The following is a 25,297-nucleotide window of genomic DNA, read 5'->3' on the forward strand; positions in this document are numbered from 1 at the left end:
ATATAGCTTTATACCCTATGAGGGGGTGCATTATACCCTATGAGGGGGGCAGTATTATATTCTATGAGATGGCTGCATTATATTCTATGAGGGGTCTACATTATATTCTATGAGGGGGCTGCTTTATATTCTATGAGGGGGCTACCCCAACTCCTGCTACATAATTAAGACATGTACAACCTTATATTATACCCGGATATTAGCGTGTTTTACCGCACAATTGGTGGTCTGGTATTTAACTCTATGCAGCTACATAGTGGGCCCCAAGAATGATTTTCTCTGGTGGGCCCAAGGTGTTCCAGTCCGACGCTGCTTCCACCTGTAGCAGTGGTCTTCAACGTCTGAATAAATTTCAAATCCCAGCATATCCCGTGCAGTGTATATAGAGTAGGGAGAAATATGATGCAGAGACTAATGGGCTGTGTGGACAGAAGTTGCAAATCTGCCCCTGACAGTCTGTGTACTGATAAGTAGCGGCTATTTCTCAGGAGAGACTATGGGCTGTGTGGACAGAAGTTGCAAATCTGCCCCTGACAGTCTGTGTACTGATAAGTAGCGGCTATTCCTCAGGAACAGTTATATGAAGGTAGATCCACATGGCGCTTTGTGTCTGATCTGGATATACAGTAGGTAAAATACTAAGAATATTTGTGTCTGTAAGTGCAGATTGTTTTAGAAAGGTTTTACTGTAAGTTTCACCTTTTCCGCTTCTATGTAGACCTGCAATCACAGCACAGGGGACTTATCACATCACACAGAGCTGTTTTGGTTATTCCACGTAATCTTTATGTTTTTTGTTGCGCTGAATCTGAAAATGACCTCTGTTTTGTCGTAGGACATCCTGTTTCCTGACAATTTAGGTAACTACGTTAAATAAGGCAACACCGCCATATAAATGAAAATAGACTTATAAAATTAATTTTTCATGAGCTCACTAACACTCACTAAAATCATTTTTTTCCCTGTGAGGCTCCTCTTGGTACTTTTACGCTTGAGAGTACAGTATGTCTGGAATGCCTCTCTGAAGCATCCACCAGTAGTCTGCCATCGTTGTAATGCTTCATTTTCCCTCCCTGGTATCTTCTTTCCATCTCTTTAATGTCCTGTTGGAATCGTTCACCTTGCTCTTCACTCATAGCTCCCAAATTTTCAGGAAAGTAGTTGTGGCGCCCCCAGGAGTATGGCTGCCACAGTGGCTTTGCCTTCCTCCAGGGAGGGTAATGCCAGGCTTGGAAGCAGTGAAGGGCCTCTCTCGCAGTTAACCTATACATGCACCACAGTTCCACTCCAGGCCAGCTGGGGGGACTCTGAACCAGAATTGAAGGGAGGAGTGCTCTCTGAGGGCCAAGAGGAAGGAGTGGTCAGTTAGTCTGAGGAGGGTGAAGTGTGCAGACGTGTGGGAGAAGCGCGGAGATCGAGCAGAGAGGAACGGCTCATCTCTGGTGAGAGCGCATGAACTGGAGCCTGGTCTCAATGGTTGTATGGATACTAATGATCCTGAAACAGACACCAGAGGAGTAGGAGGCTGTAAATGCCCTACCCCCATCTAAGACTCAGAGGCACAACAGCACGGAGTGAGCCAAGAGAGGAATAGCGGCTACAGCTGTCTGCCATACGAGGAATGAGAGTAGAAGAGAATTGAGAGAAACTTCAGTGTAACTCAGTACTAGGAGTACTTCACTCAAATAAGCGTTAGGAAGGAGACTGCACAGCCCTTCTGCTGAGAGAGAATCCCTGAGTTACTTCCAGGCTAGCCTGCTCCGGTACCATCTGTAATCAGGACCCTGGACTGCATTTGTCAAGTAAAGGTACAGAAACTGCACCCCGCTGTGTCTTGTCTGCTTCCTACCCTTCCGGCACCTCTACATCCCCATGCCAACCACATCAACACTGCCCTGGGACTACAGCTTCACCTGTGGGGAGCTTTTACACCTTTGCTGCACCATACCATCAGTCCCAGAGGATCTGCATGCAGCGTCGGCCTAACATCTCACTTGCCGAACACCACTGGTGGCATCACGAACTATTCATTTACATTCCATCATTTCCAATCTTCCCGTTTTACATTGGGCGCCCAGTGCCATGGACCGGGTCACCGCTGCTGTGACACATCCCGCTGACACCGGCCCGGTACCGAGTACCCACAGCCCTGGGAGGGCGACCCATAGTAAATGTGGGAATAGAAGAAATGCAATTTCAAACTCATCAAGCAACCTAAAGCTTGAAATGCTTTCAGCATTCGTCCGACGATCTATTTGTAATCTGGATCTTTTTTTATTGCCTAAAAATTTCTCTACGACCTCTTTAAATGCTATCCACCCTTCTTTTTGAGAAACCATCATGATATTGTCAAGCTCTTTATTAGCTATAAACCCTCTAAATGTCTGGTCCGATGAACACACCTTCCTTCAATTTTACCTCCAAGAGGCTTGGAAATTTGGTGACCAATTATTTGAAGCATTCCCCATCTATTGGAAGTGATTTTATACATTGCTTCATCAAGCCCAATTTTATGTGGGGAGGTGGTAGAACTTTTTAGAGAGGTACCAAAGTTTCTTGAAGGACTTTTTTTTCACTGAATGTGAGCACCCTTGGCTGCCAACTCTTCTTGGTCCAGTGATTTTGTCAGTCTTGACTATCCCACAGACACAGAAAACAATGGTATTTAGTAAACTTGCAGTCTTCATTGGCCCCTATCTCCTCCCTCTCATGTCCTGATTCTGCACTGAAGCATTACAATGAAACACTTCAAAGTGCCCTGGATGAATTTGCACCCCCTATAAATAGAACACTACAACGCAGACGGCGACAACCCTGGCACACGGTGCAAACACGTTTCCTGCAGCAGTGCTCCAGGTGCGCCGAACGTCTGTGGAGAAAATCCAATCTACACGAAGATTTCATCCATTTTAAGTTTATGCTTAGAACATACAACACTGCCCTTCACCTCTCCAAACAAACCTATTTCAACACCCTCATCACCTCACTGTCAAATAACCCGAAACGTCTCTTTGACACTTTTCATTCTCTACTCAATCCAAGAGTACAGGCCCCAACCACAGAGCTCAGAGCTGACGATCTGGCCAATTACTTCAAAGAAAAAATTGACCAGATTCGACAGGAAAATATCTCCCAATCACCTCATACCATGCACTGTCCTCCCTCCCCCACTGCATCTAGCTCACTCTCTGATTTTGAACCAGTCACAGAAGAAGAAGTAAGCAGGCTCCTTGCATCTTCTCGCCCAACTACTTGCACCAGTGACCCATTTCCGTCACATCTCCTCCAGTCCCTTTCCCCTGCTGTGACCCCTCACCTAACTAAAATATTTAACCTCTCTCTCTCTTCTGGTATTTTTCCCTCCTCATTTAAGCATGCCATCATACATCCACTACTTAAAAAACCATCCCTCGACCAAAACTGTGCCGCTAACTATAGACCTGTCTCTAATCTTCCCTTCATCTCTAAACTCCTGGAACGCCTGGTCCACTCCCGTCTTATCCGCTATATCTCAGAAAACTCTGTTCTCGACCCTCTCCAATCCGGTTTCCGCTCTTTACACTCCACTGAAACTGCCCTCACTAAAGTCTCTAATGATCTGCTAACAGCTAAATCAAATGGTCATTACTAGAGTTGAGCGATACCATCCGATACTTCAAAGTATCGTATCGGATGGTATCGGCCGATCTTTAAAAAAAGTATCGGTATCGCCGATTCCGATACCGGAAGTCCCATTCAAGTCTATGGGACTTCCGGTATCGGAATAAGAAAAACCCTTTCCTGCCCTTGTACAGCCTCTCTGGGGTCTGTACGGGCCTTTCGGGGGGCTGTGCCGGCCTGCCAGGGGGTCTGTGCAGGCTCCGGTGGTCTGTGCCGGCCTGCCGGTGGTCTGTGCAGGCTCCGGGGGGCTGTGCCGGCCTGCCGGGGGGCTGTGCCGGCCTGCCGGGGGGCTGTGCCGGCCTGCCAGGGGGTCTGTGCAGGCTCCGGTGGTCTGTGCCGGCCTGCCGGTGGTCTGTGCAGGCTCCGGGGGGCTGTGCCGGCCTGCCGGGGGGCTGTGCCGGCCTGCCGGTGGTCTGTGCAGGCTCCGGGGGTCTGTGCAGGCATCGTCCGATGGGACTACAAGTCCCATCGGGCGATGCCTGCTACCATGACAGTGATTGACACATTAGCCAATGATGGGACAGTAGTAGTCCCATCATCCGGCTAATGTGTTAAATGTAAAAAAAAAAAAAAAAAAAAAAAAATTACATGCTACATTCATACTACATACTACATACATGCTACATTCATACTACATACTACATACATGCTACATTCATACTACATGCAACATACATACTACATATATACTACATGCATGCTACATATATACTACATGCATGCTACATACATACTACATGATACATACTACATATATACTACATGCATGCTACATACATACTACATATATACTACATGCATGCTACATACATACTACATGCTACATGCATGCTACATACATACTACATGCTACATGCATGCTACATACATACTACATACATGCTACATATATACTACATACATACTACATATATACTACATGCATGCTACATATATACTACATGCATGCTACATACATACTACATATATACTACATGCATGCTACATACATACTACATGCTACATGCATGCTACATATATACTACATACATGCTACATATATACTACATACATACTACATATATACTACATGCATGCTACATACATACTACATATATACTACATGCATGCTACATACATACTACATGCTACATGCATGCTACATACATACTACATACATGCTACATATATACTACATACATACTACATATATACTACATACATACCACATACATACTACATGCATGCTACATATATACTACATGCATGCTACATACATACTACATATATACTACATGCATGCTACATACATACTACATGCTACATGCATGCTACATACATACTACATGCTACATACATACCACATATATACTACATACATACAATACATTCATACAATACATACATAGACATACAGTACATATAACATAGAGTAACATACTTACCAATACTTGTCACATTGTTCCCCGAAGCCATTGTCGTCTACGGAATAAATATTAACATAACAAACCACAAAAATACTCACCCACGATCCGAAGCAGTCCACGAGTGTGTCCCACGACGATCTTGGGTAGAGAACTGCAGCATCAGCTGATGCTGCCGTTCTCTACGGGCTGCAGGAATCCAATGACGGAAGGTAGGTATCCTTCCGCACTGTATTCCTCCGCCACTTAAAAAAAAAAAAAGTCCCTAGTCTCACTTTATGCCATTGCTGTGTGGGAATTTCCCACACAGCAATGGCATAAAGTGAGACTAGGGACTTTTTTTTTTTTAAGTGGCGGAGGAATACAGTGCGGAAGGATACCTACCTTCCGTCATTGGATTCCTGCAGCCCGTAGAGAACGGCAGCATCATCTGATGCTGCAGTTCTCTACCCAAGATCGTCGTGGGACACACTCGTGGACTGCTTCGGATCGTGGGTGAGTATTTTTGTGGTTTGTTATGTTAATATTTATTCCGTAGACGACAATGGCTTCGGGGAACAATGTGACAAGTATTGGTAAGTATGTTACTCTATGTTATATGTACTGTATGTCTATGTATGTATTGTATGAATGTATTGTATGTATGTAGTATATATGTGGTATGTATGTAGCATGTAGTATGTATGTAGTATGTATGTAGCATGCATGTAGCATGTAGTATGTATGTAGCATGCATGTAGTATATATGTAGTATGTATGTAGCATGCATGTAGTATATATGTAGCATGTATGTGGTATGTATGTAGCATGTAGTATATATGTAGCATGCATGTAGTATATATGTAGTATGTATGTAGTATGTATGTAGCATGTATGTAGTATATATGTAGTATGTATGTAGTATATATGTAGCATGTATGTAGTATATATGTAGTATGTATGTAGTATATATGTAGCATGCATGTAGTATATATGTAGTATGTATGTAGTATATATGTAGCATGCATGTAGTATATATGTAGTATGTATGTAGTATATATGTAGCATGTATGTAGTATGTATGTAGCATGCATGTAGCATGTAGTATGTATGTAGCATGCATGTAGTATATATGTAGTATGTATGTAGCATGCATGTAGTATATATGTAGCATGCATGTAGTATGTATGTGGTATGTATGTAGCATGTAGTATATATGTAGCATGCATGTAGTATGTATGTAGTATGTATGTAGTATGTATGTAGCATGCAGTATGTATGTAGTATGTATGTAGTATATATGTAGTATGTATGTAGCATGCATGTAGTATGTATGTAGTATGTATGTAGTATGTATGTAGTATATATGTAGTATGTATGTAGCATGTAGTATGTATGTAGTATTTTTTTTTTTTTTTTAACATTTAACACATTAGCCGGATGATGGGACTACTACTGTCCCATCATTGGCTAATGTGTCAATCACTGTCATGGTAGCAGGCATCGCCCGATGGGACTTGTAGTCCCATCGGACGATGCTTGCACAGACCTCCGGACATCAGCACAGCCCCCCGGCAGGCCGGCACAGCCCCCCGGCAGGCCGGTACAGACCCCCACAGGGTGCACAGCCCCCCGGCAGGCCGGCACAGCCCCCCGGCAGGCCGGCACAGACCCCCACAGGGTGCACAGACCACCGGCAGGCCGGCACAGCCCCCCGGCAGGCCGGCAGAGACCCCGGGCAGTCCACACAGCCCCCCGGCAGGCCGGCACAGCCCCCCGGCAGGCCGGCAGAGACCCCCGGAAGGCCCGAAATGACGGCGCATCATGATGCGCACACACCGCGCATCATGATGACGTCAGGCCGTCAATCAACTGAACTTCCGATTCCGATGCCGAATTCCGATATTGAAAAAATATCGGAAGTCGGTATCGGAATTCCGATACAGCAAGTATCGGCCGATACCCGATACTTGCGGTATCGGAATGCTCAACACTAGTCATTACTCCATGCTAATTCTCTTGGATCTCTCTGCAGCATTCGACACTGTGGATCATCAGCTCCTCCTCACTATGCTCCGTTCCATTGGCCTCAAGGACACCGTTCTCTCCTGGTTCTCCTCCTATCTCTCTGACCGCTCCTTTACTGTATCTTTTGCCGGTTCCTCCTCCTCTCACCTTCCCCTTACTGTTGGGGTCCCGCAAGGATCGGTTTTAGGCCCCCTCCTCTTCTCCTTGTACACTGCCCCTATTGGTCAAACAATCAGTAGATTTGGGTTCCAGTACCATCTCTATGCTGATGACACCCAATTATACGCTTCTTCTCCTGACATCACGCCAGCCTTTCTAGAAAACACCGGCAATTGTCTAAACGCTGTGTCTAATATCATGTCCTCACTATATCTGAAACTGAACCTGTCAAAAACTGAACTCCTGGTGTTTCCTCCCTCTACTAATGTACCTATACCCGACATTGCTATTTCTGTGGGTGGCTCCACTATTACTCCCCAGCAAAAGGCCCGCTGTCTTGGGGTCATACTTGATTCCGAGCTTTCCTTTGCCCCCCACATTCGATCACTGGCTCGCTCTTGTCATCTGCACCTCAAAAACATTTCTAGAATTCGACCTTTTCTTACTTTTGACTCTGCAAAAACTCTTACTGTTTCTCTTATTCATTCTCGTCTCGACTATTGTAACTCTCTTCTAATCGGTCTCCCTCTTACCAAACTCTCCCCCCTCCAATCTGTCTTGAATGCTGCAGCCAGGATCATATTCCTCACCAATCGTTACACCGATGCCTCTACCTTGTGCCAGTCATTACACTGGCTACCCATCCACTCCAGAATTCAGTATAAATTTATTACCCTCACCCACAAAGCCCTCCATGGCTCAGCACCACCCTACATCTCCTCCCTTGTTTCAGTATACCACCCTACCCGCGCCCTCCGTTCTGCTGATGACCTGAGGTTAGTATCCTCAATAGTCAGAACCTCCCACTCCCGTCTCCAAGACTTTACACGTGCTGCGCCAATTCTTTGGAATGCACTTCCCAGGTCAATACGATTAATCCCCAATCCCCACAATTTTAAGCGTGCCCTGAAAACACATTTATTCAGACTGGCCTATCGCCTCAACACATTAACCTAATCTGTCCCTGTGTGGCACAGCCAAAAGTTTTACCATAACCAGATTTCCCGCATCATGTTCCCACATGCTTTATGCATCCATTAGCCCTCTGTGTCTGTACTGTCACACACTTAACATTATGGCTGGTCCATACAATCAGGGTAACTGTTACCACACACCTTTCGTGTCTCCCTCTTTCCTCATAGACTGTAAGCTTGCGAGCAGGGCCCTCATTCCTCTTGGTATTTGTTATAATCTACTGTATGTGATTATTGTTATGCTGTAACGTCTATTGTCTGTACAAATCCCCTCTGAAATGTAAAGTGCTGCGGAATATGTCGGCGCTATAGAAATAAAATTTATTATTATTATTATTATTATACCCAGCTTGTCGCCGGAGCAGCATGCACAAGATCTTCAAATCCTCAAACACTTGTCAACCGTAGTCTTCATATTTAAGTTTATGAAGAACCAATTCCAAGTTCTCGTAGATTTCCCTCAACTGTACGGAATGTCCTACAGGGATGGAAGCATAAAAACCGCTGTTGTGGAGTGAAACTGCTTTGAGACTTCTTTTTGAAGAATCTATAAAATGACGCCATTGCGATGAATCATGTTGGATTTTGAATTGACCCATCAAATCTTCAACATCGATGCAATAACCAACTTGTCTTAGTGAGGAAAGTAAGGAACGAACTTCTATTCATGATGTCTGAACCATAAAAAAGACACTCCTGGTAACATTAAATTCCTGCTTTTGAACCTTGATCTGAGTAACTCAGCGGCATCTTTGGGAAGATTCAAGTCTCTTACTAAATCCTTCATCTCTGCCTGGGAAAAAAAGCATTGGTCTTGTATCATCTTCAAAGTTAAAACTTGATTCATCATCTGGTTCAGGAATGATTCCGTCTTCATTGGAGCTAGGTATCTCCTCCAAGGTAGCAGGGGCCATGGGTAGTGGTATATCTGTGCCATGGGGGATGGGACGAATTGCTGAGTGAAGATTTGGGTATGACATGGAATGCTTCCATTTGGAATTATACCCGTTCACATTGCATGAACAAAAGTTATAGTCTTCACTATGGTTCTTTTGCTCTCGCCATAACATAGGAATCCCGTAACGGAAAGCATTTTTTTTTACCCTTGAACCAATTTCGGAGGTCCTCAACACACTGTTTGAACACTTTGTGAGGCGCCCAAGCTTTGCAAAAAGTTTAGTTTGTTTTCAGTTTTTAGAACGGAAGAAAATCTCATCGTGCAGAACGGTTTCTTCTGTTCTAGAAAAATACGCGAAACCCAACTGGACCATATAACAATCAGTAGTGCCCCTCCCAGAATCAGACAAATGGAAATGTGAACTGCGCCTAACGCCCCCTCATTCAGACGTCAGGGATTTTTTTTTCATATGCCAAAAACTGTCCAAGTTTCATCAGTGTATTTGATCCAGTTTTCAGCAAAGTTTGGTCAGTGTCAGTTTTTACCATCAGAACATCGTCAATGTAAGAATTAGCCCTTAGATAAACCATGAGGGCAGAAACTGCACCAAACTTGTCACCTTGATAGGCAGGTTGGACACTTCTGTCTTATGTCGCTTCTTGGCCAATGTTTTGTGTCAAAAATAACAACAAAAACTAAAGTGAAGCAGAATTCTGATACCAAAATCTGTCACACATCCATATGTCTAATGTATTCATATGTTTCAGAGATCTATAATCGCTCTTCTTTTTTTTTTTGCTTTGTTACATCTTGTACTCCGTCACGTGCAAAGCTGCATACCGAATGTTCGTGTGGTTTATTATATTCGTTCTGTCATTCGGATGCTATGTTTATCCTTTCTAGTTTAGCGCCGTCTTCTCTCTGCTGGCAGAATCGGGGTTAAATGTTTATGTATTTTCATCTCCTGCAATGACTTCTTAGAGGCTGTGCTGCCCCCTTGTGGTGAAACCTAATACTGCGCGCATTCGCTTTCATCCTCACCTTTGTGGTTCTATTTGGTGCCATTTTGATTTTTTTTTCCTCCCACCATGGATGCTGATCACAGGGACTGTGGTTCCATTAAACCTATTTTATTGCATATTTGTAAATTCAAGTTAAATATACAAAAACAGAATGTATTAGGATTTAATATACAGATTTATGTACATTGCTTTAACCCCTTATAGACCCAAATCAGTGCGTTACAACTGCCCACGCCTTCTGTATTATACACAGGATCCATCTCCTTGTGACTATGTTACGAGTCATTCTGACGGGTCACAGAATGGTGGCGGGACCTCCTCAGAGGGTCTCTCCCCTAATGGACACTGAGCGAGGAGGATATTACATTTTGGTCATTGATGTTGAGCCTATGCCAGGCCGGAGCCATGGAATCAGTGAGGATCGGGACTCTTTGGTATCTGAACACCGGCTGCTGATGAACGTCAGCGTCGTTTCACATCTCAGAATACAGTGATCTCGATCTCGCCGTCCAGCGTCAGCGTTTCCTGGAGATCCCTGCAGATCTTATCAGTCTTTCCAAACGTGTGTCGACCTTTCTGACCTAAGATGGAAAATTCTTGTTAAAATATTTAACGCTTGGTTGCTAAATCCTCCCAAAAGGAGTCATGCTCGAGCGCAGTATCATCCTGCCCGTTCTGCATAGTTACAGCACACGGACGACATTAAATCCACCCTACCCTGTATTCATGGTGTACAGGTGGATATACACAGAATTGTCCCTATACTCACCAAACGACACGATGGTCTCTCTGGCTGTGATCCTCACGTCCTCCACCTCTGACTGGCACAGTCCTGCGATCTGGTCAATGCTGGCCGTGCCCTGTTGGTAGGAGAAGACACCGGTTACTCATATTCACACACAACCAGCCCACGTGTGGATACAAGGTTTTCTGTAACTGAATCACTAGCGTCGTATAATGAAATGTTCGGGTAGGCTTTGTTTCAATTTGTGGAAATGTAAGATCACTGCTCCAGTGACACTTTACACACTAATATTTCTCAGAGCTGGGGGTTTGTCACAGTGGTATCACGTCTATACAATCCTCCGTGACTAAAGACATCAGCTGCACAAATCTCCATTCTGCATTTGCTGATAGCAAGCAGAGATCTTAACTAGTTTAGTTCCTCACCACTGTCACTAGAAAGCTGCAGAATTTCTCACTGTACAATGCCGACACTTGTTGCATAAAACCCTATAATGTAAATGTGTGATGTATTACAGGATAGTCTAAGACGAGAACAGACAATGGGAGGGCGCTCTACAGCCAGAGACACAACATGGAGCCTCTATTCTGGCTCTGACTTTCACCACCACAACTACTCGTTCCTGTGCCGGAACCCTCCAATCTTTCCCAGAGAGGCCCACCTAGGTCCTATGACAAGACACAGGACTAAACCTCCCCACTGGTCCTACGCTATGTCATAATGGTGGGCTGCTTGTATTTGCAGAACTTTTCAGTACAAAATGTCCTGCACAGATTTATAACCTCAATGGTGTGAAGAGCATTAGATGTGTGCCAGGCAGGGGTGCACTTACTTTTAAATGTTTCAGGGCCAAGCACGCCGATCGCTGAACTTTCACATCCTTATCAGAGAGGAGCTCAGTGTAATAGAGCACTGCCTGTAGAGAAAGGAGAGGAGGTCAGTGTAATACAGCACTGCCTGCAGAGAGAGGAGAGGAGGTCAGTGTAACAGACCACTGCCTGCAGAGAGAGGAGGGGAGCTCAGTGTAATAGAGCACTGCCTGCAGAGAGAGGAGAGGAGCTCAGTGTAACAGACCACTGCCTGCAGAGAGAGGAGAGGAGGTCAGTGTAACAGACCACTGCCTGCAGTGAGAGGAGAGGAGCTCAGTGTAATAGAGCACTGCCTGCAGAGAGAGGAGAGGAGGTCAGTGTAATACAGCACTGCCTGCAGAGAGAGGAGAGGTGGTCAGTGTAACAGACCACTGCCTGCAGTGAGAGGAGAGGAGCTCAGTGTAATAGAGCACTGCCTGCAGAGAGAGGAGAGGAGGTCAGTGTAATAGAGCACTGCCTGCAGAGAGAGGAGAGGAGCTCAGTGTAATAGAGCACTGCCTGTAGAGAAAGGAGAGGAGGTCAGTGTAATAGAGCACTGCCTGTAGAGAAAGGAGAGGAGGTCAGTGTAACAGAGCACTGCCTGCAGAGAGAGGAGGGGAGCTCAGTGTAACAGAGCACTGCCTGCAGAGAGAGGAGAGGAGGTCAGTGTAATAGAGCACTGCCTGCAGAGAGAGGAGAGGAGCTCAGTGTAATAGAGCACTGCCTGTAGAGAAAGGAGAGGAGGTCAGTGTAATAGAGCACTGCCTGTAGAGAAAGGAGAGGAGGTCAGTGTAATAGAGCACTGCCTGCAGAGAAAGGAGAGGAGGTCAGTGTAATAGAGCACTGCTTGCAGAGAGAGGAGAGGAGCTCAGTGTAATAGAGCACTGCCTGCAGAGAGAGGAGAGGAGCTCAGTGTAATAGAGCACTGCCTGTAGAGAAAGGAGAGGAGGTCAGTGTAACAGAGCACTGCCTGCAGAGAGAGGAGGGGAGCTCAGTGTAATAGAGCACTGCCTGCAGAGAGAGGAGAGGAGGTCAGTGTAACAGAGCACTGCCTGCAGAGAGAGGAGAGGAGGTCAGTGTAATAGAGTAAAGCCTGCAGAGAAAGGAGAGGAGGTCAGTGTAATAGAGTACAGCCTGCAGAGAAAGGAGAGGAGCTCAGTGTAATAGAGTACAGCCTGCAGAGAAAAGAGAGGAGGTCAGTGTAATAGAGTACAGCCTGTAGAGAGAGGAGAGGAGGTCAGTGTAACAGAGCACTGCCTGCAGAGAGAGGAGAGGAGGTCAGTGTAATAGAGCACTGCCTGCAGAGAGAGGAGAGGAGCTCAGTGTAATAGAGTACAGCCTGCAGAGAAAGGAGAGGAGGTCAGTGTAATAGAGTACAGCCTGTAGAGAGAGGAGAGGAGGTCAGTGTAACAGAGCACTGCCTGCAGAGAGAGGAGAGGAGGTCAGTGTAACAGAGCACTGCCTGCAGAGAGAGGAGAGGAGGTCAGTGTAATAGAGCACTGCCTGCAGAGAGAGGAGAGGAGGTCAGTGTAAGGCCGGGGTCACACTGGCGAGGAATACGGGCGAGTGAGAGGCGCTAAAAGCACGCATTACACACGGACCAGCCGTATATTTCACATCCGTATTCTACGCTCCGTGCCAATCGCAGGATGCTGCGATTGTCAGCGTACTACGGCCATAATACGCCAATGCAAGTCTATGGGTGTGCAAAAAATACGCATTACCCACGGACCACACATGTGACTTGCGAGAAATACGCACCAGGTGTCTTTTAGCAAAGCCGGCAATTCAGTGCACGATACAGTAAACTCACACTGACAGGTTTAATAAAGAAACGAAAGAATAGATATAGAGACATAGAATGCATATATATGTATTCTATGTCTCTATATCTAATCTTTGGTTTCTGTTAGAAACCCTGTCATAGGGCTCCATTATATGTCCATTTTGCAAGGTGACGAGAAAATCTCGCCATACGGATTACATACGGATGCTTACATGCGCAAAATACGCGACCGCACCTTGCTTACGGATGACCTACGGAGCACTGTTTATGGGCCATTCATCCGTATTTCACCTGTAAACTACGGACTGTATTTTGCGCAGGTTAGTGTGACCCCGGCCTTATAGAGCACTGCCTGCAGAGAGAGGAGAGGAGGTCAGTGTAATAGAGCACTGCCTGCAGAGAGAGGAGAGGAGCTCAGTGTAATAGAGCACAGCCTGCAGTGAGAGGAGAGGAGGTCAGTGTAATAGAGCACTGCCTGCAGAGAGAGGAGAGGAGCTCAGTGTAATAGAGCACAGCCTGCAGTGAGAGGAGAGGAGGTCAGTGTAATAGAGCACAGCCTGTAGAGAGAGGAGAGGAGGTCAGTGTAATAGAGCACAGCCTGCAGAGAGAGGAGAGGAGCTCAGTGTAATAGAGCACAGCCTGCAGTGAGAGGAGAGGAGGTCAGTGTAATAGAGCACTGCCTGTAGAGAAAGGAGAGGAGGTCAGTGTAATACAGCACTGCCTGCAGAGAGAGGAGAGGAGCTCAGTGTAATAGAGCACTGCCTGCAGAGAGAGGAGAGGAGCTCAGTGTAATAGAGCACTGCCTGCAGAGAGAGGAGAGGAGCTCAGTGTAATAGAGCACTGCCTGCAGAGAGAGGAGAGGAGCTCAGTGTAATAGAGCACTGCCTGCAGAGAGAGGAGAGGAGCTCAGTGTAATACAGCACTGCCTGCAGAGAGAGGAGAGGAGCTCAGTGTAATAGAGCACTGCCTGCAGAGAGAGGAGAGGAGCTCAGTGTAATAGAGCACTGCCTGCAGAGAGAGGAGAGGAGCTCAGTGTAATAGAGCACAGCCTGCAGTGAGAGGAGAGGAGGTCAGTGTAATAGAGCACAGCCTGTAGAGAGAGGAGAGGAGGTCAGTGTAATAGAGCACTGCCTGCAGAGAAAGGAGAGGAGGTCAGTGTAATAGAGCACTGCCTGCAGAGAGAGGAGAGGAGCTCAGTGTAATAGAGCACAGCCTGCAGTGAGAGAAGAGGAGGTCAGTGTAATAGAGCACAGCCTGCAGTGAGAGGAGAGGAGCTCAGTGTAATAGAGCACTGCCTGCAGAGAGAGGAGAGGAGGTCAGTGTAATAGAGCACTGCCTGCAGAGAGAGGAGAGGAGCTCAGTGTAATAGAGCACAGCCTGCAGTGAGAGGAGAGGAGGTCAGTGTAATAGAGCACAGCCTGTAGAGAGAGGAGAGGAGGTCAGTGTAATAGAGCACAGCCTGCAGAGCGAGGAGAGGAGGTCAGTGTAACAGAGCACTGCCTGCAGAGAGAGGAGAGGAGGTCAGTGTAATAGAGTAAAGCCTGCAGAGAAAGGAGAGGAGGTCAGTGTAATAGAGTACAGCCTGTAGAGAGAGGAGAGGAGCTCAGTGTAATAGAGTACAGCCTGCAGAGAAAGGAGAGGAGGTCAGTGTAATAGAGTACAGCCTGCAGAGAAAGGAGAGGAGGTCAGTGTAATAGAGTACAGCCTGCAGAGAAAAGAGAGGAGGTCAGTGTAATAGAGTACAGCCTGCAGAGAGAGGAGAGGAGGTCAGTGTAACAGAGCACTGCCTGCAGAGAAAGGAGAGGAGGTCAGTGTAATAGAGCACAGCCTGCAGAGAGAGGAGAGGAGGTCAGTGTAATAGAGCACTGCCTGCAGAGAAAGGAGAGGAGGTCAGTGTAATAGAGCACTGCCTGCAGAGAGAGGAGAGGAGGTCAGTGTATAGCCGGGGTCACACTGGCGAGGAATACGGGCGAGTGAGAGGCGCTAAAAGCACGCATTACACACGGACCAATGATTCTCTATGGGGTCCCTCGCACCAGCCGTATATTTCACATCCGTATTCTACGCTCCGTGCCAATCGCAGGATGCTGCGATTGTCAGCGTACTACGGCCATAATACGCCAATGCAAGTCTATGGGTGTGCAAAAAATACGCATTACCCACGGACCACACATGTGACTTGCGAGAAATACGCACCAGGTGTCTTTTAGCAAAGCCGGCAATTCAGTGCACGATACAGTAAACTCACACTGACCGGTTTAATAAAGAAACGAAAGAATAGATAAAGAGACATAGAATGCATATATATGTATTCTATGTCTCTATATCTAATCTTTGGTTTCTGTTAGAAACCCTGTCATAGGGCTCCATTATATGTCCATTTTGCAAGCCTGCGAGAAAATCACGCCATACGGATTACATACGGATGCTTACATGCGCAAAATACGCGACCGCACCTTGCTTACGGATGACCTACGGAGCACTGTTTATGGGCCATTCATCCGTATTTCACCTGTAAACTACGGACTGTATTTTGCGCAGGTTAGTGTGACCCCGGCCTTATAGAGCACTGCCTGCAGAGAGAGGAGAGGAGGTCAGTGTAATAGAGCACTGCCTGCAGAGAGAGGAGAGGAGCTCAGTGTAATAGAGCACTGCCTGTAGAGAAAGGAGAGGAGGTCAGTGTAATACAGCACTGCCTGCAGAGAGAGGCGAGGAGGTCAGTGTAATAGAGCACTGCCTGCAGAGAGAGGAGAGGAGGACAGTGTAATAGAGCACTGCCTGCAGAGAGAGGATAGGAGCTCAGTGTAATAGAGCACAGCCTGCAGTGAGAGGAGAGGAGGTCAGTGTAATAGAGCACTGCCTGTAGAGAAAGGAGAGGAGGTCAGTGTAATACAGCACTGCCTGCAGAGAGAGGAGAGGAGGACAGTGTAATAGAGCACTGCCTGCAGAGAGAGGAGAGGAGCTCAGTGTAATAGAGCACAGCCTGCAGTGAGAGGAGAGGAGGTCAGTGTAATAGAGCACAGCCTGTAGAGAGAGGAGAGGAGGTCAGTGTAATAGAGCACTGCCTGCAGAGAAAGGAGAGGAGGTCAGTGTAATAGAGCACTGCTTGCAGAGAGAGGAGAGGAGCTCAGTGTAATAGAGCACAGCCTGCAGTGAGAGAAGAGGAGGTCAGTGTAATAGAGCACAGCCTGCAGTGAGAGGAGAGGAGCTCAGTGTAATAGAGCACAGCCTGCAGTGAGAGGAGAGGAGCTCAGTGTAATAGAGCACTGCCTGTAGAGAGAGGAGAGGAGGTCAGTGTAACAGAGCACAGCCTGCAGAGAGAGGAGGGGAGCTCAGTGTAATAGAGCACTGCCTGCAGAGAGAGGAGAGGAGGTCAGTGTAACAGAGCACTGCCTGCAGAGAAAGGAGAGGAGGTCAGTGTAATAGAGCACAGCCTGTAGAGAGAGGAGAGGAGGTCAGTGTAATAGAGCACAGCCTGCAGAGAGAGGAGAGGAGGTCAGTGTAACAGAGCACTGCCTGCAGAGAGAGGAGAGGAGGTCAGTGTAATAGAGCACTGCCTGCAGAGAGAGGAGAGGAGGTCAGTGTAATAGAGCACTGCCTGCAGAGAGAGGAGAGGAGGTCAGTGTAATAGAGCACCGCCTGCAGAGAGAGGAGGGGAGCTCAGTGTAATAGAGCACCGCCTGCAGAGAGAGGAGAGGAGGTCAGTGTAATAGAGCACTGCCTGCAGAGAGAGGAGAGGAGGTCAGTGTAACAGAGCACCGCCTGCAGAGAAAGGAGAGGAGGTCAGTGTAATAGAGCACCGCCTGCAGAGAGAGGAGAGGAGGTCAGTGTAATAGAGCACTGCCTGTAGAGAGAGGAGAGGAGGTCAGTGTAATAGAGCACAGCCTGTAGAGAGAGGAGAGGAGGTCAGTGTAATAGAGCACCGCCTGCAGAGAGAGGAGAGGAGGTCAGTGTAATAGAGCACAGCCTGCAGAGAAAGGAGAGGTGGTCAGTGTAATAGAGCACTGCCTGTAGAGAGAGGAGAGGAGGTCAGTGTAATAGAGCACTGCCTGTAGAGAGAGGAGAGGAGGTCAACTCGAGACACAAAACAAGTAAGGCCACATTCACACGTTCAATGTTTACCTCAGTATGTGTCACCACTTCTGTATTTATCACCCACTCCTGGTATTAGCTGACAGATACTGAGGTAAAATACAGAACCTGTGCAAGTGGCCTTATAGACAGACCGAGCGCTAGAGTATTACATACAGCTCTATTGTAAATTGCTATGCAAATACCGTCGCAAGCAGGGAATGCTGGGAGGTTTCAGCTCTGAAACCTGTAAAACAGTGAGGCTAGGTTCACATTTGCGGCTGGGCGAGCTGCGGTGAAGCTCCGCCCACGGCCGCACCTCCTCCAGTCTGCTCCGCCTATGGCTGCATATTTCTGCATGCGGCCTGCGTACACTATCTTTAGCATTGAGTACGCAGGTCGTGCCGCAGTAAGCGGATGCCTCCGCATGCGTCGTTTTTATGATGCGGCGACCCGCGTCAAATGCACCATGTTGGAATTTATTTTTTTCGCTGCATCGTCAAAACGACGCATGCAGATTCCGCTTATATCCGCACGGCCTGCGTACCCAAAGTTAAAGATAGGGTATGCAGGCCGCATGCGGCTGCATGTGGCCAGAGGCGGCGCTGACTGGAGGAGGTGCGGCCGTGGGCGGAGATTCATGAAGGACGTCTGCAGCTCTCCACAGCTCGCCTAGCCGCAAATGTAAACCTAGCCTGAGTGCTGCACTAGGGTACAGCTTAGGATAAGTAGTTTACTGTATGCACCCAACATCTCCACCAGCAGAATAGTGAGTGCAGCTCTGGAGTATAATACAGGATGTAACTCAGGATCAGTACAGGATAAGTAATGTAATGTATGTACACAATGACTCCACCAGCAGAATAGTGAGTGCAGCACTGGAGTATAATACAGTATGTAACTCAGGATCAGTACAGGATAAGTAATGTATGTACTGTGATAAAACACTCCGGGATCGCCTTTGCTGGGGTCAAAGGTCACGTGCATTCAGCATGAAACTCAGGCGCAGAGCTGGGATTCAGGTGTAACTGACCCTGGGTCAGGTTTATTAACGGTGAAAGCAATGCAAAAGGAAATAAAACATAAAACAAATCCTTGCCTGTCCGGCACTAACTAAACAATGGACCACCTAACTACCAACTGGCGGGCTTCTCCCGTCCAGCCAAACCACAGTTGCAGTGGGCACTGCTTCCACTCACGTGTGTCTCTCACACAGACAGGCTCTCTGTGTTCCCAGGCTGAGACACTCACACAACCACCTGGCATCATTTTATATCCACCTCCCATTATTCATTAGCAAGCAGGTGCGATACTGACCAGACTAGGCCACATAGCAAAGGAATCTGGGCGAGATATACCTGCCCTCATCCACTATTCCCACATGATTCTCACATATCCCCCCCCTTCTGCTCAGACCACTCCGGTCGAGCAATGACACCCGTCAAACAGTGCACTCGGGACAGGGCATCTGCATTTCCCATCTGTACCCCTGGGCGGTGCTCCACCGTAAAAGTGTAGGCCTGTAGGGCAAGGAACCACCGGGTCACCCGGCTATTCCGTTCCTTGTTCAAGTGCATCCACTTGAGAGGGGCATGGTCAGTGATAAGCCTGAACTTTCGGCCCACCAGGTAATATTTGAGGGCCTCTAGAGCCCACTTAACTCTTTTTCTACGACTGCATACCTTTGCTCGTGTTTATTCAGCTTCCTGCTGAGATAGAGGACTGGGTGTTCCACTCTGTCCCTCACTTGTGAGAGTACGGCCCCGATACTGGTATCAGAGGCATCCGTTTGTACCACAAACTCGCTGCTGAAGTCCGGAGTCACCAGTACGGGCTGAGAGCAAAGTGCCCGTTTTAGGCTATGGAAGGCTTCTTCAGCCGCTAAACTCCATTTAATCATGACGGAGTCTTCCCCTTTTGTAAGATCCGTCAGGGGGGTAGCGATGGCTGCAAAATTGGGTATGAACCGGTGATAATAGCAGGCGATCCCCAGGAAGGCTTGCACCTGCTTCTTGTTGACAGGTTGCGGTCAGTCCTGAACCGCCTGAATCTTATCGAGCTGGGGTTTAACAACACCCCTCCCAATTACATACCCCAAATACCGGGCTTCTTCCAGCCCGATATGTCATTTCTTGGGGTTCGCGGTTAGACCTGCCTCCCACAGGTCGTCAATCACAGCTTGTACTTTCTGGAGATGAGTCTCCCAGTCCAAGCTGTAAATGACAATGTCATCCAAATAGGCCGAAGCGTACTGCCTATGTGGCCTCAGGACTCGATCCATCAGTCTCTGGAAGGTCGCCGGTGCTCCGTGCAGTCCAAACGGCATATACACATACTGAAATAGACCTTCTGGGGTAGCAAATGCCGTCTTTTCTCTGGCAGCCTCTGCCAGAGGGATCTGCCAATACCCCTTTGTTAGGTCTAGGGTCGTAATATACCGGGCTTTTCCTAACCGATCTATTAACTCGTCGACCCGGGGCATAGGGTAGGCATCAAATTTTGAGACCGCATTCAGTTTCCTGAAGTCATTGCAGAACCGGATAGTGCCGTCCGGTTTAGGAATTAGCACAATCGGGCTGGACCAAGCACTGTGCGATTCCTCAAAGACACCTAACTCTAACATTGCCTTCACTTCTCGGGAAACGGCTTCACGGCGCGCTTCCGGGATTCGGTAGGGCTTTACGTGAACTGTGACACCAGGTTCTGTTACAATGTCATGTTTCATTAGCGTAGTCTGCCCTGGTTTTTCTGAGAAAAACTTTTGGTTGTGAAGTAGAAACTGCCTGACCTCAGTCTTTTGCCGCTCCGAGAGAGTCTCTGCAACCCGTACCTCCGGTACGGTATGCGAGCAGACGGGACGGGCCAGCTCCGCAGACAAGGCAGACCGATCTTTCCAGGGTTTTATCAGATTTACATGATAAATCTGTTCAGGTTTCCGTTTACCTGCCTGGTATACTTTGTAGTTTACTTCACCAACTCTTTCCTTAATCTCAAAGGGGCCCTGCCACTTTGCCAGGAACTTACTGTCCACCGTGGGGACCAGGATCAACACCCTATCTCCGGGTGCAAACGTACGGATCTTGGCGCCCCTATTATAGATTCTTTTTTGGGCTCCTTGAGCCTGCATCATGTGTTCTTTGACTATAGGCATAACAGCCGCAATATGGTCCTGCATTTGTGTGACGTGATCTATCACCGTTTTAAACGGTGTGACCTGACCCTCCCAGGTTTCTTTTGCAACGTCTAACAGTCCGCGAGGACGTCGGGCGTACAATAACTCGAACGGCGAGAATCCCGTGGAAGACTGGGGTACTTCCCTGATGGCAAAAAGCAAATACGGAAGTAAATAGTCCCAGTTCTTCCCATCCTTGTCTATCACCTTTCTCAGCATCTGCTTCAGAGTTTTATTGAACCGTTCGACCAACCCGTCTGTTTGAGGGTGATACACGGATGTGCGTAACGGTTCGATTTGTAACAATCAGCAGAGCTCCTTCATTACCCTGGACATAAAGGGGGTCCCCTGGTCGGTGAGTATCTGTTTTGGTATACTGACCATACTAAACACATGCACCAGTTCCTTGGCAATCGTCTTGGTGGCCGTGTTACGCAAAGGGATGGCCTCCGGGTAATGAGTGGCATAATCCAAGATGACCAGGATATGTTGGTGTCCACGTGCAGACCGAGGAAGGGGCCCAACTAAATCCATCCCAATCCTCTCAAACGGGACTCCAATAATAGGTAGGGGTACCAAAGGGCTACAGAACCGGGGCTTAGGTGCAGAGGCTTGGCAGTCAGGACAAGACTCACAATATACACGAATATCGTGATGCATGCCTGGCCAAACAAAACAGTGTTATATCCTTTCGGTGGTTTTCTGGACTCCCAGGTGACCTCCCATCACATGTCCGTGGGCCAGTTCCAGCACCTGCCGCCGGTAGGGTTTTGGCACGACTAATAGTTGCACCGTATCTTCCCCCTTTTTCTCTATCTGATAGAGTAAATCATTCTCCAGAACCATGTAAGGATATGCCAGCCTAGAGCCAGGTTCTACGGGTACCCCATTTATCACTTTTACTTTTGTCCTAGCCTGAGAAAGGGTAGGATCCTTTATTTGCTCTCTTTGGAAGTCATCTTTCTGAACTTCTAAATCCGGCAAACGGGGAGGTGGATGGCTGTCAGCCTCCTCCTCTTCCCCGGTCTCCTCCGTATCACCCGCCATGACTGAAAACGGGAACTGCAGGTCATTTCCCGCAGACTCTTCCCCCGAGTCTTCCGGGGAGACCTCTTCCCGGAGTTCGGGACCCACACGCGCCCTGGGAGAAGAATCATGTACACTATTACCCGAAGGCATCAACTGATTCTCCCACAATTGCCAGAAGTGGGGAAAATCCCGGCCCAGGATAACATCATGCAATAACGCCGGGACGAGTGCCACTTTATGTTGCACAGACCCATAGGAAGTTGTAATGCATATGACCGTGGTGAGGTACGAACAGGTGTCTCCATGCACACACGTTACAGAAAATTTGTCTGATGGCCCAGTCGGGGCTGACACCAGACTGGCCTTCACCAGAGTCACCACACTTCCCGAGTCTAACAATGCCACCACATTTTTGCCATCAACAGTTAAACCACACAAGTGTTTTTCCACATCCTTTTGACCGGCATTCACACTCACTACCCGTGCAACCATAGACATGCGGTTTTTAGAGTCTGTGACGTCGCACTGCATGGGTTCAGTAGTGACCGGACAGTTCGCAGCAATATGTCCCATCTCTTGGCAGCGGAAACACCTAACGGGCCCCTTGCTTAGACCATAGTTCGTTACTCTCGGCCTCGCAGTGCGGGCAGTCCCGTTTTCCTCCCCCACTGTCTTAGGGATTTTTCCATCTCCCCTACTCCCTGGAACAATCTTACCGGTTCCACGTGGAGATGATGAAGAACGAGGTGGGGTAGCGTCGTCTCGGAGTCCTTCCGCCACGGAGTAACGTTCAACCAGATCCACCAGTTGATCTGCCGTCGTAGGATTTCCATGGCTTACCCACTTCCTCAGGGCTGGCGGTAGAGCTCTCAGGTACTTGTCCATGACGACTCTCTGGATTATCTCTGGCGCTGTCAGCACCTCGGGTTGTAGCCACTTTTTCGTTACGTGGATCAGGTCGAACATCTGTGACCGCGGTGGTTTCTCCGGCTGATAAGTCCATTGATGCACTCTCTGTGCACGGACAGCGGTCGTCACTCCCAGCCGGGCAAAGATCTCGGCTTTCAGTTTGTCAAAGTCCTGCGCAGCTTCAGGCTCTAAGTCATAATAAGCCTTTTGGGCCTCACCGGAAAGAAACGGGGCAATCAGGCCGGCCCATCTTGCCTTCGGCCATTTTTCTCGCAACGCCGTCCGTTCAAACGTAGTCAGGTATGCCTCGACGTCATCTTCAGTCGTCATCTTCTGCCAGTACCGACTCACGTGAATCACTCTCGACTCTGCTTCCAGGTTAACATCAGGTAAGCTTGCCAGGCGCTGCGCCACCTGCTGGAGAAGCGAACGATCGGTAGCTGTCATGTCCACCAACTCCTTCAGCTGGGCCATCATCACCCGATTAGCTTCTTGCTGGACGGCGGTGGACTGTACCAGCGCTTTCACCATGTCCTCCATGCTCATGCTTGCAACGTGATGCCCGCGTTCTCCACCACAATGTGATAAAACACTCCGGGATCGCCTTTGCTGGGGTCAAAGGTCACGTGCATTCAGCATGAAACTCAGGCGCAGAGCTGGGATTCAGGTGTAACTGACCCTGGGTCAGGTTTATTAACGGTGAAAGCAATGCAAAAGGAAATAAAACATAAAACAAATCCTTGCCTGTCCGGCACTAACTAAACAATGGACCACCTAACTACCAACTGGCGGGCTTCTCCCGTCCAGCCAAACCACAGTTGCAGTGGGCACTGCTTCCACTCACGTGTGTCTCTCACACAGACAGGCTCTCTGTGTTCCCAGGCTGAGACACTCACACAACCACCTGGCATCCTTTTATATCCACCTCCCATTATTCATTAGCAAGCAGGTGCGATACTGACCAGACTAGGCCACATAGGAAAGGAATCTGGGCGAGATATACCTGCCCTCATCCACTATTCCCACATGATTCTCACAGTACTCAGTGACTCCACCAGCAGAATAGTAAGTGCAGCTCTGGAGTATAATACAGCATGTAACTCAGGATCAGTACAGGATAAGTAATGTAATGTATGTACACAGTGACTCCACCAGCAGAATAGTGAGTGCAGCACTGGAGTATAATACAGTATGTAACTCAGGATCAGTACAGGATAAGTTATGTAATGTATGTACACAGTGACTCCACCAGCAGAATAGTGAGTGCAGCACTGGAGTATAATACAGTATGTAACTCAGGATCAGTACAGGATAAGTAATGTAATGTATGTATACAGTGACTGCACCAGCAGAATAGTGAGTGCAGCTCTGGAGTATAATACAGGATGTAACTCGGCATCAGTACAGGACAAATAATGTAATGTATGTACACAGTGACTCCACCAGCAGAATAGTGAGTGCAGCTCTGGAGTATAATACAGCATGTAACTCAGGATCAGTACAGGATAAGTAATGTAATCAGTGACTCCACCAGCAGAATAGTGAGTGCAGCACTGGAGTATAATACAGTATGTAACTCAGGATCAGTACAGGATAAGTAATGTAATGTATGTACTCAGTGACTCCACCAGCAGAATAGTAAGTGCAGCTCTGGAGTATAATACAGCATGTAACTCAGGATCAGTACAGGATAAGTAATGTAATGTATGTACACAGTGACTCCACCAGCAGAATAGTGAGTGCAGCACTGGAGTATAATACAGTATGTAACTCAGGATCAGTACAGGATAAGTTATGTAATGTATGTACACAGTGACTCCACCAGCAGAATAGTGAGTGCAGCACTGGAGTATAATACAGTATGTAACTCAGGATCAGTACAGGATAAGTAATGTAATGTATGTATACAGTGACTGCACCAGCAGAATAGTGAGTGCAGCTCTGGAGTATAATACAGGATGTAACTCGGCATCAGTACAGGACAAATAATGTAATGTATGTACACAGTGACTCCACCAGCAGAATAGTGAGTGCAGCTCTGGAGTATAATACAGCATGTAACTCAGGATCAGTACAGGATAAGTAATGTAATCAGTGACTCCACCAGCAGAATAGTGAGTGCAGCACTGGAGTATAATACAGTATGTAACTCAGGATCAGTACAGGATAAGTAATGTAATGTATGTACACAGTGACTCCACCAGCAGAATAGTGAGTGCAGCACTGGAGTATAATACAGTATGTAACTCAGGATCAGTACAGGATAAGTAATGTATGTACACAGTGACTCCACCAGCAGAATAGTGAGTGCAGCTCTGGAGTATAATACAGGATGTAACTCAGGATCACTACAGGATAAGTAATGTAATGTATGTACACAGTGACTCCACCAACAGAATAGTGAGTGCAGCTCTGGAGTATAATACAGGATGTAACTCGGCATCAGTACAGGACAACTAATGTAATGTATGTACACAGTGACTCCACCAGCAGAATAGTGAGTGCAGCTCTGGAGTATAATACAGCATGTAACTCAGGATCAGTACAGGATAAGTAATGTAATGTATGTACACAGTGACTCCACCAGCAGAATAGTGAGTGCAGCACTGGAGTA

At 47.5% G+C, this 25,297-nt stretch overlaps 1 protein-coding gene across 4 annotated transcripts in view; it reads right to left on the reverse strand.

Moving 5' to 3' along the window:
* Nucleotides 1-10,215: 10,215 nt before the first annotated feature.
* Nucleotides 10,216-25,297, reverse strand: part of RIPOR3 (RIPOR family member 3) — a 234,104-nt gene continuing 219,022 nt past the window's right edge. For 3 of the 4 annotated variants that reach the window (XM_073580601.1, XM_073580602.1, XM_073580600.1), the window contains 3 exons: nucleotides 11,701-11,784; nucleotides 10,893-10,983; nucleotides 10,216-10,704 (listed from right to left, as the gene is read on the reverse strand). In XM_073580601.1, coding sequence (XP_073436702.1) covers nucleotides 10,604-10,704; nucleotides 10,893-10,983; nucleotides 11,701-11,784 — 276 coding nt within the window. In that variant the 3' untranslated portion in view covers nucleotides 10,216-10,603. Of the gene's footprint in view, nucleotides 10,705-10,892; nucleotides 10,984-11,700; nucleotides 11,785-17,434; nucleotides 17,552-25,297 lie in introns of those variants that run through there. The other variant, XM_073580603.1, reaches the window with a different exon arrangement.

The sequence above is a fragment of the Dendrobates tinctorius genome, unplaced genomic scaffold, assembly GCF_039654945.1.
Source record: "Dendrobates tinctorius isolate UK_male_01 unplaced genomic scaffold, ASM3965494v1 ptg000065l, whole genome shotgun sequence".
Taxonomy (NCBI): Eukaryota; Metazoa; Chordata; class Amphibia; order Anura; family Dendrobatidae; genus Dendrobates; species Dendrobates tinctorius.